Source organism: Parus major, chromosome 1, assembly GCF_001522545.3.
Source record: "Parus major isolate Abel chromosome 1, Parus_major1.1, whole genome shotgun sequence".
Classification (NCBI taxonomy): Eukaryota; Metazoa; Chordata; class Aves; order Passeriformes; family Paridae; genus Parus; species Parus major.
This window is the reverse complement of record NC_031768.1, coordinates 37,048,267-37,064,587: the sequence shown is the minus strand read 5'-3', so window position 1 is coordinate 37,064,587 and position 16,321 is coordinate 37,048,267. Positions and strand designations below refer to the sequence as shown.

Sequence of the window (16,321 nt, the reverse complement as noted above, 5' to 3'; positions counted from 1 at the left end):
GTTCGGGGGTAGGAAAAATAGGACTACTTTTGTCTGCCTTGTGGGATTTTGTTCTGGGATAGGAGACTTTTTCCATTCTCCAACCAGAGAAGGGCATTGGAGTTGATAAAGGCTCTGGAGCACAAGTCTTGTGAGGAGCAGCTGAGGGCGCTGTTAGTGACCTTATCACCCTCTACAGCCACCTGACAGGCGTCTGTAGCCAGGAGGGGGTCGGCCTCTTCTCCCGGGTAACAAACGACAGCATGAGAGGAAATGGCCTCAAGCTGAGCCTGGTGAGATTTAGGCTGGACATATGGACATTTCTTCACAGAAAGGGTGATTAGATATTAGAAGGGACTGCCTAGGGGGCTGATGCAGTTACCGTCCCAGGAGCGTTTAGACTGGACGTGGCACTTCGATCACGGTCTAGTTGACAGGGGCGTTCGGTCACAGGTTGGACTCGATGATCTCAGAGATCTTTTCCAACATAACATTCTGTTATTCTCTGCTGCTTGCTACTACGCTCTCCTCCAGGCAGCCGAGAAGCCCGCCGCCCTCAGGATCCGGAGAAAGGGCGGGGGGAGCCGGCCGGCCCCGGTGTGCGGAGCGGGCTGCGGGCGGCTGCCCCCGGGGCGGGCTGCGGGCGGCTGCTCCCGGGCCGGGCCCTGCGCCGGCCCCGCCCCGCGCACTGCGGCTCCCGGCGGCCCGCGGGGCAGCGCCGGGCGGGGCCGGCGCTCGGGGACTGGTGGGGCCTTCCTGCCGCGTCCCTGCGCCGGCATCCCCTGCCGGCCCTGGGTCCGGGATCGCCACCCCCCCGTCCCTGCCCCTGCCCCCGTCCCTGCCCCTGCCTCTGCCTCTGCCTATCCCGGCCCGAGCGGCTGTCACCTTATTTCTGTCTAAATTAATAAAGCAGTCGTGGGCCGCATAATCTTTGGGTTATTCCTTCTTTTGTGCCTCATAGATTTTCGCTCAAAGCAGCTAAGGAAGCACAATGGGAGTTCAAGGACTTTGGAAGCTGCTTGAATGCACCGGGAGACCCATAAACCCGGAAACGCTGGAAGGGAAAATTCTTGCTGTTGGTATCCTTTAAAAGTAAAGCTGGGGAACCGAAGTCGCAAGAGAGATTGTTTTAACTATTTCCCTTATTTATAAGTGGTTATTTTAATATTATTATTATTACATTTAAATTGGCTACATTTTGGTAAGTGGAAGTTTTGCTTTATAATATGTGAAATGTTAAGCTTTTTTATTTTCATCTTTAAAAAAAACAGACTTATTTTAGTAGGTTCTTTGTACATGTGTTGGACTATAGAATTTTGCAGTTTATAAATAAATATGCTGCTCTCAGTAGGACTACAAGATGAAGAAGTTTTATACTTACACATCAGCTTTCCTGCCCTGTATACTTGGTTAAATGCTGGAAAGATGTGGAAGGAAGTTACCTTTCATTTACCTGTCAAAATAACTGTGGAGGTATTTGCTGCACTTCTGCTTCAACTCTGCTTTTTGTGCAGGGCAATAGGGGCAATAATATATTCTTCTTCCAAGTTCTTAACTATTTGGATATTCTTGATTTTGATAAGACAAGCTTGGAGCTGTGGGTAAAAGCCACTCAGTCAAATCTGTGCGCTTAATAGGAACTTTTATGTGGTATATGTGTAAAAGAGCATATTTTTTTCCTCTCAACGATTCTTTAAGATATCAGTATTTGGTTGAACCAAGCAATAAAGGGAGCCAGAGATCGTGGTGGTATTTCTGTACGGAATGCTCACCTGCTCACTCTGTTTCATCGACTCTGCAAGTTACTGTTTTTCCGGATTCGACCCGTTTTTGTTTTTGATGGAGAGGCACCTCTTCTGAAGAGACAAACCTTGGTAAGTACCTTAGTGAGTTATTGCAGTGTAAATTGCTGTATGTCATAGTAAGCAACCTGTTTTGATTTCCTTCCTGTTGCTCTGCTTATGTTTCTGAGCTGTGGGGATGGAGGATTGAAGTCCACTGCTGTACAGGTGTCCTTTGCAGTCCCAGCCTGGGTTAGCTTGGAGCATGCAGCAGTGCTTCTTTAAACCAGGCATGTTTGATTTGCAGGGGAGCCAGGTTGCAGAAAAGTGGATGATTTCAAAAGCCTGGCTTGTGCTCCAGAATGGACCTGAATGCAGCTCTGCAGGTGTTTGTACCCAGAAGCTGAAAGCTGTTCCTGAGTCCCACAGAGGAAACAAACATAGTTTTAGAGGCTCTGAAGACTCTGTCCCCCTTGGTGTAGGATGAGTTAGGAGCAGCTCATAGGCTCAGCACACAGGATTTTAACAGGGGTTCACTGGATGTGCATCTTCATCATGCCACCAAATGTTGGTGTTACTCTTATTTTCATAGGCTAAGCGAAGACAAAGAAAGGAAATTGCTATCAATGATTCCAGGAAAACTACAGAGAAACTCTTGAAAACACTTTTGAAGAGACATGTTATCAAAACTGCTCTTACAGGCAAAAGGCAAGAATAAAAATTATTTTTCCCTTGCTTAAAAGTGACAGTCTTTTTGAAGCTGTTAATTGCTGTTTTGTTTTTCTTTTTTTTTCCCCAAGCAATGAAGCTTTGCCCAGTATTACACAAGTTCGAAGAGAAAGAGTTGATGATATGTATGTATTGCCTGCTTTAGAGGATGAAGAGAAGAATAGGTAGGTAGAATTAAGAAAAAAAGCTTAAAAGGCTTTTAATAAACTTGGTAAAAGTATAAACCACATTTTTTGATGCTGATGAAAGGCCTTTGATCTATAAGACGCTGTAATATATATATAAAGTATATTTCTTTAATTTATATTTTGTCTCAGTTTCTTTTTGGATACAGAAGCCTCCTAGTTATTTATGGGAAAGTAACAGAAGCTTTCAGCCCACAGATTAAATTTCTACACTGGATTCATGTATAAGGATGAAAGTTCTAACTCAGTCACTAAGGCTATGTCCATATGACTAAATGGGACTGATTGTTCTAGCTTGGGTGTGGCAGCTTGATTCTGTTTGTGTTGACATGTTCAGCAGGCTTTGTCCATACTTGTCACACTTGTGGCATCTTCTTAAATAACACTGAGAACATGAAGCTGCTCTGTAGGTTTCTCTTTGCACATCTCTACTTTTATATACTTCAAATGCTGACCAAGTAAGAATTGTGCCATGATCTAAATAGAGGCAGTTGTCTTCATCTAGTTTTAGCTGATATAAGTTTGCCTTCTTACTTTCTGTTCAAATCTTTTTTGACCTGTGCATGTTTATGTGTGTGTGTATAAATATATGTGTGTGTGTTTGACGCTGCATAATTTTGTACTTGACCAGCAAAGGCATATGGATAATGACTTCTTGCTTAAAATAGAAACTCTGTTTTCCTGAGTAAATATCTACACCTTTTGTTTTCTCTTTGTGATTTTTAGCTCAGAGGAGGAGGAAGAAAAAGAATGGCAAATGAGAATGAGCCAAAGAAAGATGTTGCAAGTAAGTGCAACCTAGTTGCCTTGTTACTGTGAACAATCCTCACATTCATGTGCAATGCTTAAAAGACAAAAATCTTAAAAAATCCCATTATTTTGAGATATAGGTCTTACTATGGTATTGGTTATAAGCAAACAAGTTAATTTTCAGTACTCTAAGAATTCCTTTTAATGAGGGAATATAAATGTCATTTCTCCACTAGAATACAGCAGAACAGAAAATTCTTGTGGTATCCTTTTTTTTTCCTTTTTGCTACTTCCTCTGAACATATGGAGAAGACATTGTTTTTTGTAGCAATGCAGGTGAAAGCATGCATTTGTGCACATGGAGATGCATGTAAAAGACAGCATATTTAACAAAATTCCTATGCTTCTCCAAATATGAACTGAAGTTGAAACACTACAGTCCTTGAGTTGTCACAGATAAATTCTGGTTTTGCTTCTGATGTGCTGATCTGATAGGAAGAGAAAAAGAAATAGATAACCTAAGAAGAAGACATAATACATAATAAAATTATCTCTGCTTTCATCCATGGGGGAAAAAAAAAGAAGAAGCTCTTGGAAAGACTGTTTATCTTTGAAGTTCTCATTCAGAAGGAATGAGAACCCTTTGAAAGGATAAACTCAGAGTAGCTGAGCCTATATGACCTGTTTTAGTGGTTTATACTAAGTATCTTTTTGTAAAAAGAATAAAATAAAGTTTCTCTATATGGTATACATCAATGGGGTACTTAACATTTTTTTGTTACATTGTAGTTACTTTTTTTTTCTTATTTTCTTCTCTATATGGGAAATACCAACAAAGTTCACGTGGTTTTCTTTTGTTTTGTTTGGAATGATGCTCTAAATATTTTATTATTTTTGTTGTGCAGCAATACAAAATAAGTATTGTTTTCTGCTTTTATAGGAACAGTTATGTGAAAATCCGTATTCTGTAGATATTGAATCAGAAGATTTCCACAAGCTGCCTCCAGAAATAAAACATGAGATCTTGACTGATCTTAAAGAACTTACAAAGCGACGAAGAACATTGTTTGAAGCAATGCCAGAGGTAATATTTAAAATAGCTTTCAAGGCATTGGAATGGAGCTATTGCCATAATGCAAATGAAGAAAGGGTACTACATCTGGAAATCTTTACACCCTGGACTATTTAATAAGAGGTGTTACCTTGAGGAGAAAAAAAATCCAATGAGATAATGACTCTTAGCAGCCTTATTTCTTGATTTCCACTAAAGTTAGAAGAGCTAATTCAGTTTGGCAGAAATGTTAAAAATCATGCTGTGTTTCATGCCTCATCAGCATAATGCCTGAGACTGGGGCATAATGACCCTTGCTACTGGTGTGGATGAACCAGGCAGAATGAACACAGCTTGGATTCTAAACCCTCATGTTGTTAGAGGAGCTGGCAGCTGGGAAAAGGCTTTTGTAACTTAGGCAGATGTGTTGAAGCTGTTCAGACAAAAATGGGAAATCCTATAGTTCCACTTCTACAATGAGGTTTTGAAAGTACAATATACATCCGATCAAATGAAGGCTTGTGTCCAAGTGGAAGCCGAGAACCATAATTTTAAAATGATCCACGTGGGAATTCTCTTTTAATTGCATTTTTTTTACGGCGAATGTGAGCTCTGATAACCAGCTAAGTTTTGGTGGTCTCAAAAATGAGATCTCATGTTTAGCCAGCAGTCAGAACTACTCGTACCTTTTAGAATTGTTTGTTACCAGTATAGTATTGCTGTTGCTTTGGAGTGCAGCATCCAGTGAAATACAAATGTAGCTGCGTAAATGAGCTCTTGAAAGAATTCCCACACTCTTCCAGAATGTGGGAAATGAACTTTCTTAAAAGGGGTGTTTTATTTCAATTGACTTGTTTGTGTTGTTTTGTTTTTTGTTTTGTTTTTTTTGAGGACTCCAATGACTTTTCCCAGTACCAGCTTAGGGGTTTGCTTAAAAAAAGCAACCTCAATCGGTGCATAGAAAATGTACAAAAAGAAATGAATCAACAACACTCGGGTGAAATCCAAACACAATATGAAAATGAAGGTGGTTTTGTGAAAGAAGTGGAATCAAGGAGGGTGGTCTCTGAAGAGACTTCTCACTATATTCTGATAAAGGGTATGTCGGGTCTTAATTTTGTAAAACCTGTTTTTTGGAGTGTGCACTCTGTCACACTTAAAACTGGCAGTTTTAAGAAAAACCTGAATATTGTTTATGGGTGCACGTGGCCAGTCCTTTGGATGAAATCTGCATTACTGTTACATGTCATTAACTATGACCTGTAAAACTGTAGAAAAGTGGTTTAATAATCTTTATATAATGATGTTCATTATGTAAAATGGAATGTTATTATAAAGCAGTATTTTCTACACAAAACTTTCTTTCAGGTATTCAAGCAAAAGAAGCTATGAGTAGAGACTTGGAAGCTACTGCAGGACCCTCATCAAAAATGCATGATTTGACTAAATTAAATAAAATCAGTGAATCTCCTGCTAATGCAAAGCTGCCTGCATCTGACAGGAAGCAGACAGAGGAAGATGACAATGTGGTGGCAGCACCCCCCTCTCCTCGGACTTTGCTTGCTATCCGGGCAGCCATGGTGGAAAGCAGCTCAGAAGAAGAACTGGATGCAGGACAATTGAACGTGGACCAATTTGCGTCAGAGGAAGGCAGTGTATCTCCAAGAACACTGCGGGCAATTCAGCAAGCTCTGAGTGAAGATGATAAAGGGGAGGAAGTTGTTACTGCTCCAACTGATGGAGTGCTGTCAGAAAGACCTGAAAGGAAGGATTTTCTGCTTAATAGCTCAGATGAGGAAGAGCAGATTCCTGAAGTTAAGGAGGGAACAAACATTCCTACAGCTGCAATTCATTCATCAATCCAAGTGACTATGCAAGATGCTGAATTTAAACAAAAGGGTCAGGAGTTAGAAAAAAATCATATTACACCCAAGGACGCTGGTGTATTCAGAAATGAAAATTACTCTGCTATTGAAAATATTAGAAAAGGCAAAGAAGATATAGACAAAGAAGAAAATTATTCGGAAAATCATATTGCACCCAAGGACATCAGTATATCCAGAGCTGAAACTTATATTGACAATACTATAAAAGACAAAGAAGATGTAGACAAGGAAGAAAATGGTTCCAAAAATCATATTTCACCAAATGATACCAGTATATCCAGAGCTGAAAATTATTCTTATAATAATGATACTAGAAACGACAAAGAAGACTTAGACAAGGAACAAAATGGTTCCAAAATGGACTTAAAGTCTCTGGGAGATAAGGATATGAATTTGTGTTTGCAGAAGCCACGTTGTTCCCCTGAGCAAACTGGTATAGATGCTTTGAGTTGTGCTGAAACAACAGACCTTTCTAAAAATGAGGAAAATGTGAAAATTTCTGAAAATACCCAGGAAGTAATTTCACAAACAGAGGAGAATATATCTGGGGTTACTAGAGTTTTTCCAGGAGCAAGAGATCCTAAGGAGGAAAGAGAAGGCATATCACAGTCCGAAGATAGTGATTCTGATGGTATGTGCTTTTTGATTGTGTAAAAGGATAAGAAAATAGGAAAATATTGTATTTGTAGTCAGTTGAAGCTAACCTTTTCTCTTAGTAAGAAATGTTTAAAAATGCATCCACTCCCACATATATAGGAGGCAGGATGAAAATCTGAGCTATGTTTTTCCCCTTGGTGTCACATTTTATCATTGAAGCCTGGGTACAGAATATGGAGAGTCAGGAAAGCATGTTGTGTACATTGAATTTAACTGGTGTATTAATTAACCAGACAGCCACTTGATTTATGTAATTTCACAATCCTTATATTTATCTATTGCATATAGGAAAAAAAAAAAAAAAAAGTCATTGCCCAAATTAAAAATATGTACAAGTCTTTATCTTCCTTTGATAGGAAGCTTTATTGAAGTGGATGCTGAGGTCAGTAATGAGGCTGAGTTTCCTACTAAATATGATGAAGAAATGGGTGATGAACCAACACTTCCAGAAGTGGAGACAGACAGACCTGATGTTTTCACACTGGACTTGCTGAAGAAGTCTGATGAGGTGCAGTTGGGAAACACTCAGAATGCTGAAAAAGAAGCTGATGATAAAAGTGCAGTGGATGAGTGGCAAGACATCAGTTTGGTAACTTGTTGTTTCTTGTTTTGAGCTTGTAATGGAGCATTTTGTCTTCAAATAGTTATTAAGGAAAAACTATTGAACAGCTTCTTATTGTTTCATTGCTTTCTCATAGATACATAGGTATCTAATTGTATGGGAACTGATCTTTCTTTAAAGGTGGTTAATCATAATCTCCCTAAAATCAAAAGAAAACTTCAAGGTTTTAGCAAATTGATGACTAGACCATCTTTGGTCTTACAATTTGCTGCATTAGAGAAGCTGTAACAACTTCCTAGTGTGAATTAATGGAACATAGAATACCAGAATAACTACTTGGAGACTTTGTGCTTTACTAAGTATACCTGAATTGTTGAAATAATAAAAATCTTGGTTTATATTTTCAGGAAGAACTAGAAGAATTAGAAAAGGACCTTTCTGCTGAGCAGAATATGCTTCAGTCTCAAAAACAGCAGCAGGAACGTGTTGCTGCTTCTGTAACAGGACAGATGTTCTTGGAAAGCCAGGTAGTATTTATTGAGTCATTTTGATTTGTTTCCTTCCTCCACCCCAGTCATTTACTCAAAAGCTGTTAGTAATTTTGCTTAGTTATAAGTCACTTTTTTTCTCCTCTTAGGAGCTTGTTTTCTTCAGTTTGCTTGATTTAAAATATTTGAAAGTGTTGAGGTGATCTTGAATTCCAACTATTTCAAATAAGCGTGATAACATTATAAAATAATAATATGGATAAATCAGTATAAATATATAATATATAATCACTTTTAAAAGTTGGGCCAGTTTTATCTTGGCCTGTTTTTTGTGAAAGGTGCAAAATTAACAAAAAATACTTGGAAGCTATATTCAGCAGCAAAGAATCGATGCAGTCTGTGTATTAAGTAAACTGTGATTTCCCCCAGGGAAATTAAAAAGTTAAAAAATTACAAGGAGTCTGTATAGTTTATGCCCTGAGTAAACAATTTGAATGAATCTCACCAGTAATGCCTGAATAAGCCTCTTACTTCTGTGTCAAATGTTTTGATGTTTAATACAATGTGTTTAGGTTAACAAACCCATAATAGAGTAGACTAGTGATACTGTCTGCGATGTAATAAACTTATGCACAAACTATGCAAATTATACAAAAATAAACTTATGAACAAATTAATTCTGAGAAATATGTAAATGCTTGTATTTATTTTTTTTTTTGTCTTAATGTGACAGGTAGTTTCAAAATCATATTAAATCTTGGTTAAATATTTGCACATACTTGTTTCTTCAGGTGATTTTTTTAAAGGCCAGTAGATTGCTTTTGTAGCATGTGCCATGTAATCATAGGCACACCATTATAGTTGTCTTTTGATCTTGTGCTTTTATTCTTAATTACAGTAAAAATTTTAAAGTCTTGAGAGTGATTCTGTCATGCCTCAAAAGCCACCTGAGTGAAGGACATCGTTCAGACCTATGTAACTAGCACAAGCCTGTAAACCTGTAAACCTAGTGCATCTGGGATATTTAACTGAGGTTGTGTAGTGTATCCCATAAAAGCAAAAATGCATCAAAATAAAAGCATATCAAAATACTATCCAAGGAATGATCAGTGTTCCCACTGTTTCCTGCTTGATATGAATGTTTCTTGTATGCTTTCATACTACTTTCTTAGATGAAGTGATGACCTAATCTTTTCCTTAAATACGATTTGTTTTTTATTTCACTTTTTATATTTAATCTGCATCTTGCTCTCATGAAGCCCACTTAATTTGTGATGCATGGAGTTTTCTCCTTGCTGTGCAAAACAATACTTAAGTATGCTTGTGTAATTAAGATGGCAGGTTCTCAAACTGTGTGGTAAAAGTGTGCTCAAGTAGCGCTTGACTTATATGGCACTGTCTGTTTGAGAGCAGTTGAGTGGGGATTCCCCCTTGACTTAACTGAACTAGGCGCTTTTTACCAGGAGTTTAAGGTTTGTTGTCAAATATTAAATAACTCCCAAGTGTGAATCTAGTGGTTCTGAATCAAGCAGAAGTGTATTAGAAGTTAACTCTTTAGATGAAATATTAACTCTTTTCCTTCCATCCCTCAGGAGCTCCTCCGTCTGTTTGGCATTCCATATATCGAAGCTCCGATGGAGGCAGAGGCACAGTGTGCCATATTGGACCTTACTGATCAGACCTCTGGGACAATCACTGATGACAGTGATGTTTGGTTGTTTGGTGCACGACATGTTTATAAAAATTTCTTCAGTCAGAACAAATATGTAGAATATTATCAGTATGCTGACTTTCAGAACGAGCTAGGTAAGCTTCAGGGACTGATTTGTTAAACACAGTCTTTAACAGGAGAAATCTGTTATCTGTCTGTTTGTATTTTCTACAGAATTTTGTGTCTCTTATTTAGTGTCTGTTCTTTGAAGAGTCTCTAAAGCCATTCAGTTAGGTTGCTGTTTTACTGCCAGATGACACTCCTGAATTTGCAGACCAGCTGCATTTAATATACTGAGTTAGTGTAATGATCATCAAGGCTGGAGATATGAACTGCTATACCAGTTTCTGTGTAAATGTTGGCATGACTTTTCTGATGTGGTGGGAAAATGATATTCTGATATCATCAGATTTTTAGTCTTCTGGAAATGGAAGTTAGTTTTGGATATGCTGAGATGTAGTATAGTAAAAGAGGATCTGGAATATGTGTAAAACATTTTTCATATAGCTGAGACTGAAAGATTTTTTTTTCTTCTATCTGATTGCTCTTGAGCTAGTCTAACCAAATTGTGGTCAATTTTGTTGAACTACTAAGCTTCAGTGTCACACAGAGTATTAGGCAAAATATGAGCTGATTTAAACTTGCTTTAAGTCTTGGGCAGAACTGTGTTAAAATCAGTTTTGACATTTTCAATTTGAGAGGCTATAGACTTTGAAATAATAGCAGGTAAAATTTCATAACATTTTTATGTGGTGAAAAATGCAGCTTTGGTTTCTTCCAGCAAACTGAATGAAATATTTTTCCCCTACTTAAGTATGCTACTGTAGCTTAATTGGAAAGGATTGCTGTAAAAGCGTGTCTGTGAATTTTAACTGGTTTTAATGTGCTAGGCCAAATCTTTATTTATTGGGAAAAAATAGTCATGATCAGTCTTTTTGTCACATTCCTCTGTAGTCTTGTGCTTCTCCTTTCCCATGCATTGCAGAAATTCCTCTGTCTGGACAGCTGATGGATATGATGACTAGCATGATGATGGTCTGTCCTGCTTTGCGTGTTTAGACTCATGTACCTCCTTTTCTGCATGGAATTTTTTAAAAACTTTTTTTTTCAAATCTAAACTCTTGAAGCTGGTCACTAAAAACAGTCTGGTTGCCTTAGACCTTATAGCCTATCAAATAGAAGTGGTCAGCTGAGTTCTTCCTTCTTTCTGGCTGTTTCACAGGCTCTTCTGGTCTATTTAGTAGCTGTACCAGCAGAGAGAAAAAGGCTCCCAGTTGAGAAGCCCTTCTAGGAATCAGGCATTGGAATTGTGGACTAGAATTCAAACAGAATGTTACTTGATTCTGGCATTACTCAATTCAGGTCAGCATTAGATAAGAACAGGACAGTAACTGGATCTAATAAATGAAAAGAAAAAAATCTTTTAACAACCCCAAATTTTGAAATTACAGAATCACAGAATTATTTAAGTTGAAAAAGACCTCTAAGATTGAGTCCAATGTTTATCTGATCACCACCTTGTTAACTAGACAATGGCACTGAGTGCCACATCCAGTTGTTTAACACTTTCAGGGAGGGTGACTCCAGCACCTCACTGCACAGTCCATTCTAATGTTTTACAATCATTTCCATGAAAAAATTTCTCCTGATGTCCATTGTAACATTTTCATTTTTGCAAAATATATTTGCCAAATTAGCACAATTCCTGGTGCTTGAGCTAGCAGGAGTATATTGATACTGCTCCAGAATATACCTTAGCAAATTCTGATGTTGAATTAAATATAATTTTATAGAGTTAATGCCTTTGTGTTTCTTTCAATTTTTGACTTTCTGATAATAGTTTTTATTTTGTAAGATAATAAATTATGAATCCATACACTTTTTTTTTTTTTTCAGGATTGGATAGAAGCAAGCTAATTAATTTGGCATACTTGCTTGGAAGTGACTACACTGAGGGCATCCCAAATGTTGGCTTTGTAACAGCGATGGAGATTTTAAATGAATTTCCTGGGCATGGCTTGGAACCTCTCTTAAAATTTGCGTATGCTTCATTGTGATTTGCTTTTTTGGATCTCCTTATTGTGATTATTAATAGCTTTTCTGATGCTTAAGCATACAGCAAAACATGAGGCCATCACTGACCATCATTATTGAGACTAAGTAGGCTGTAAAACATGACTCCCTTATATCACTATTTGGAATGATGAGTAGGTAAAGTGACAAGTTGATAGAGCAATCACAGTGAGACAAAGACAGCAGAACAGCTGTAGAATTGTTCACCTGCCTCAGAGTTTATTGGAGACATGGATCCATAGTGGAGCAGAGGTTCATTCTTCTTGGGTTGGTGAGAGGTTGCTGTATCTTGCTCATAGAGAGAGAGGACTTGATTGAGGAATGTCTAACCTGGAGGCAGACAAGTAGGGTGTGGGCAAGAACAAGATTTGTAGGAGGGCCAATGCAGCTGTAATGGCAATGGCAAGGATGGTTAGAAGACTTTATTTTTCATTTCTTTTCCTTGCGTACCAAAAAACCTCCAAAAATGATCACTGTGTGTGGAACATCTTCTGCAAGTGAGGCTGAAGTTGGGGACTTCTGTTTAGCAGCTTATGGGGAATCTAGGTGATATTTGCTACTGTGGCTTACAATAGCTGCATTTAATGTGTAAGTTTTGTCTTTTCTACTTTTAAGGTTTTTTTTGTCCCTTTGGCCATCTTTCTACATAATATATTGTAATAATTGAACTAGGGAGACTAAGGCTATTGAAATTAGCATGGTGGCTCTTGATATTTCAAATTTTATTTTATGAGGCAAATTAATAATTTTCTCTGTTTTTCAGTGAGTGGTGGAATGAGGCTCAGAAGAGTAAGAAAGCGAAGCCTAATCCACATGACACCAAAGTCAAGAAGAAACTGCGGGAGCTACAGCTTTATTCAGGTTTCCCAAATCCAGCAGTGGCAGAAGCATACCTGAAGCCTGTGGTGGATGAGTCAAGGGGTTCATTCACCTGGGGAAGGCCCAATGTAGAGCAGATCAGAGAATATCCTTTTACTTGTTAGGTGAAAGTACTCAAAGTTCATAAGGAGTCAGTAATGGAGAGTCAAGTTCTTAACATCTCTTTGTTGTGAGGGGCCCCAAGCCCTGTCTGCATGTGCTCCCCTAAAATGAGACCAGCTCTAGAACAGAAGGGAATGCAGCCATGCATGTGTGCCAGTCAGGGCTGCTCTGCCCTCCTGAGAGAGTGGACTGCCTCACTTTGCATGCAAAAAGAATCTTGTAGCTGAACTGACTAGTTTGTTGTGATACTATATTTTTGTAATTGTTATATTTCTCTAACTGTCCTGTGGCTCTTTCTCCTCTTCAAGTGGGATTGTTTGCACACTCCCTCTGTATGTTTGCCATTTTTCACAAATAAGTCTTGAGTTCTAGACAGAAGTGGTGTTTCAGTCTGCACTTTATCCCTAGTTATTCCCTGCATTTCTTCCACTAATGTCTACTTTTTGCTTCATTTGCAGTCTGAGCTGCAGTGAACTATTGAAAAGTAAATGGCAATAAATGCAGAGCTAATAGTGTTTTAAACAGTAAATGAAACTTTTGGTAGGTGCAAGTGCAAAAATAAGGTTTATTTTTGCCTATTTATAATAGGCATTTTTTGTTATGGCAATACCATTTAGCCAAAATGAGTTCCATCTTCACCAAGACATACTTTGGGAAATGTTATTAGAGAAAAAGTTGTGCAAATAATGGAGATGTAGCAGGGTGATTGTGATATGTTGTTTTAACCAAGAGTCTTTTGGCTGATTTTGTAGTAGAAAAAGCTTTAAAGTGGAGCAGCTTTCCTCCAGACATTTTTTACCTCAGGAATTTTCATTTCATGTGTTTTCAAAATACCGGTAGTAGCCATTCTGTAAAGTTCCTTAATTTTCTGCACATTCTGCAAGGATCACTTTGGCTGGACTAGGACGAAGATAGATGGAATCCTTTTGCCTGTGATCAAACAGCTGAACTTGCAGCAGGTGAAAATCTACCTGTGGTTTAAGGGTAACTGGAAAATTGTGAGAGCAGCATTTTAAAAAGAACAGCAAGGCATTGCAGTAGAGTATCTTTCTCAGAAGCTGGGCTTTGGTTTTTAATCTTTTGCTGTATTTATTTCTTTTAAAGTCTCTAAGCATGCTTCTCTAGACTTCATTTCTGTATGATTTGAGTGTGCTGTGAGGGACTCTGCATAATTTCAGACAGTGGTTTCAAGTTTCCTTACCTATCAAGCACCTATCTCAAGTCCAGGCTGCTGTTGTTTCTGGACACAGTGAAGCTACAATTACCTAAAACAGCTTCAGTACTTTTAGAAGATGATGGACAGTTTTATAAACACTTTATAAAATATATTTAAAAGTGCCCCATAGATTTTGGTGGAGTGAAACTACCTTTTTGATGCTGTACACATCCTTTGAGGATGAATGCAGACTGAACTGTTGAGCAAGTGTCCATTAATAATATTACTCTAATTTCCAAGTAAATGTTCTGTCAACTTCATGAACACTTGAAATGAATAGTGATGCCCACTGTGGTAGCTGTCAAAGGGGGTTGTAAAATTGATCCCCAACTTCAGATTAATTTTTCCTTTTAACATACACAAGATAGGTATCTTGTCTAAACCAGTGTTCTAGGTTCTCAGTATCACTGGGTGAAGTGAAAGCCCCCTAGTTATATACATATAATTTCAGGTTGACTGGAATATCCTTTGGAAGTGTCTGTCTCTCTTAGACAATTTTAGGGGAAAGGTAGAGGACTGGCTTAGCCTATGCAAAAAGCCTAGCTGTGGTTGAATAGCACAAATCCACATTGTATGATGACTTTTCGTTCTACCCTTCAGTTTTTATACTGTAGCAGCATGTGCTGCAGTGAACTGGAGTCAAAAGCCTGCGTGTTCTTGCACTTGGAGGCACAAATGCAAAGTGCACTTACAGCATTTACTCAGTAAACATTCTGCTTTAACAGCTGGAAGCTAAGGATGTGTTTGTAAGGGCATACTTAAGAGTACTACAGAGATTCTCTGTATTAGGGTTGACAACAGCAACATATGTCGAATCTCTAGTAGCACAAAATGAATGAAATCTCCCTGGAGTTTGCTAATTATTAATTTCTGTAAAGGTTCTTGTTGCCTAATTTATTATAAAGTATGGGTATTACTATAATGATGAATCTTATTGTTCACATCTATGTGCATATGTATTAATTTCATTACTCCTTTGTCCTGCTTTAGTTTTAGATGCTTTATAATATAGCTAACAACCAAATTCCCGTTACAAAAATACTCAACTGCTTTTCTGTTTTATTTCTGATAGACTCAGCTTCGAATAGATTCATTCTTCAGACTAGAACAGCATGAGAAACAAGCTATTAAAAGTCAGAGACTGCGCAGAGCTGTGACTTGTCTGAAGAGAAAGGAAAAGGAAGCAGATGATGAAATTCAGGAGGCCACCGCTGTCATGGAGCTGGAACTTAAACAGCCTGGGAAAAAGAAAGGGGAAGGTACCACAGGTGGTGCAAATCAAGCTGCAGCAACAAAAGTACAGAGCGGAAAGAGAAGAAAACATTCAGATTCCAGAAAAGAATTTTTATATGGAGGTGGTTTTGTTGGAAATTTGCATCTTTCAGAAACTTCTAGTGACTCCTCAGTGGAGGAATCCGAAGGCAGAGGTTTAGGCAAGAGCAAAAGGAGGAAAAACATGTCTGCAACAGAGACAGCAGACCATAAAGAGAAAAAAAGGTGCAGTAGCTCAAGTGGTGAGGATGAAGACCTGGGAAATGTAGTCATGGTGACTGCCAAACCTGTGTTTGAAGGCAGAAAAAAGAAATCACGAAGCAAGAGAGGAATAAGAAAGAAAATGTCTTAAATGAAAAGAAAAATTAAAAAGAGAGACTGTGATTTTTCTGACTTGAGCTTTGTAAATATTCTAATGAATTATTTTTAAAATATAATAAATTATCCCTATTTGTTATACATTTTGTCATGTGTTTTCTGTCCAGGACTTAAATAGAAGTGATTCTAAACAAAACATTCATTTTAGCACACTCAGAAAGAGTAAGAGGTTTCCAGCCTTCAGATTTTAAAATTGAGCAAAAACATATTGTCCATTTATTTGCATTCTAACTGAGTTGATAGAGCTGTTAAAATCACCTGCAATCAGTTGCTTCCTTAAATTCAAATTTAAATGAAATTCTGAAAATTACTTGGGTTGTTTCTAGGTGTTGGGAGAAATAAAATAGGTTCAATTTTTTTGCTTTTCTTCCCTTCCTTAAGCCTGTCTTGAAAGTTTTCTGCCCAAAATAATACTGTTTGTTGGAGACAGATGATCCAAACCCTCAAAATATCTCAAGGAAAAAACGTGCAGTACAGTAAGTCCCTCTATAATCTGCTGTATAATAATTGTTCATGTTCTGAATGTAAAAGACATATTTCTAGATTTGGAGTTACATGGCTGTGTCCAAATACAGTATTTGTTTGCAAAGGTGATGTTCAGAGGTATCTACTGGTTGCAGCA

General features: G+C 38.0%; 1 protein-coding gene across 3 annotated transcripts; it reads left to right on the top strand.

Moving 5' to 3' along the window:
• Nucleotides 1-726: 726 nt before the first annotated feature.
• LOC107205888 (DNA repair protein complementing XP-G cells) lies at nucleotides 727-15,780 on the top strand. 3 transcript variants are annotated; one of them, XM_033513912.1, is made up of 15 exons: nucleotides 727-1,058; nucleotides 1,678-1,853; nucleotides 2,353-2,468; nucleotides 2,561-2,653; nucleotides 3,401-3,461; nucleotides 4,365-4,508; nucleotides 5,367-5,574; nucleotides 5,844-6,992; nucleotides 7,375-7,607; nucleotides 7,988-8,107; nucleotides 9,661-9,874; nucleotides 11,676-11,820; nucleotides 12,616-12,816; nucleotides 13,708-13,817; nucleotides 15,122-15,780. In XM_033513912.1, the coding sequence occupies exons 1-15, from the start codon at nucleotides 971-973 to the stop codon at nucleotides 15,163-15,165; spliced, it is 3,102 nt and encodes a 1,033-aa protein (XP_033369803.1). In that variant the 5' UTR covers nucleotides 727-970; the 3' UTR covers nucleotides 15,166-15,780. The 3 variants fall into 3 exon arrangements, with proteins under 3 accessions (XP_033369803.1, XP_015486453.1, XP_033369800.1); XM_015630967.3 differs by having other exon boundaries at nucleotides 742-1,058; nucleotides 13,708-13,792; XM_033513909.1 differs by lacking the exons at nucleotides 727-1,058; nucleotides 2,353-2,468 and having other exon boundaries at nucleotides 1,743-1,853; nucleotides 13,708-13,792.
• The last annotated feature ends 541 nt before the right edge of the window (nucleotides 15,781-16,321 follow it).

Bases quoted from the DNA above. Each gene is read 5' to 3' on its own strand.
- LOC107205888 (XM_015630967.3), top strand. From the start codon at position 971: ATGGGAGTTCAAGGACTTTGGAAGCTGCTTGAATGCACCGGGAGACCC. The intron at 7,608-7,987 runs GTAACTTGTTGT...TTATATTTTCAG, and splicing joins AGTGGCAAGACATCAGTTTG to GAAGAACTAGAAGAATTAGA. The intron at 8,108-9,660 runs GTAGTATTTATT...TCCATCCCTCAG, and splicing joins AGATGTTCTTGGAAAGCCAG to GAGCTCCTCCGTCTGTTTGG.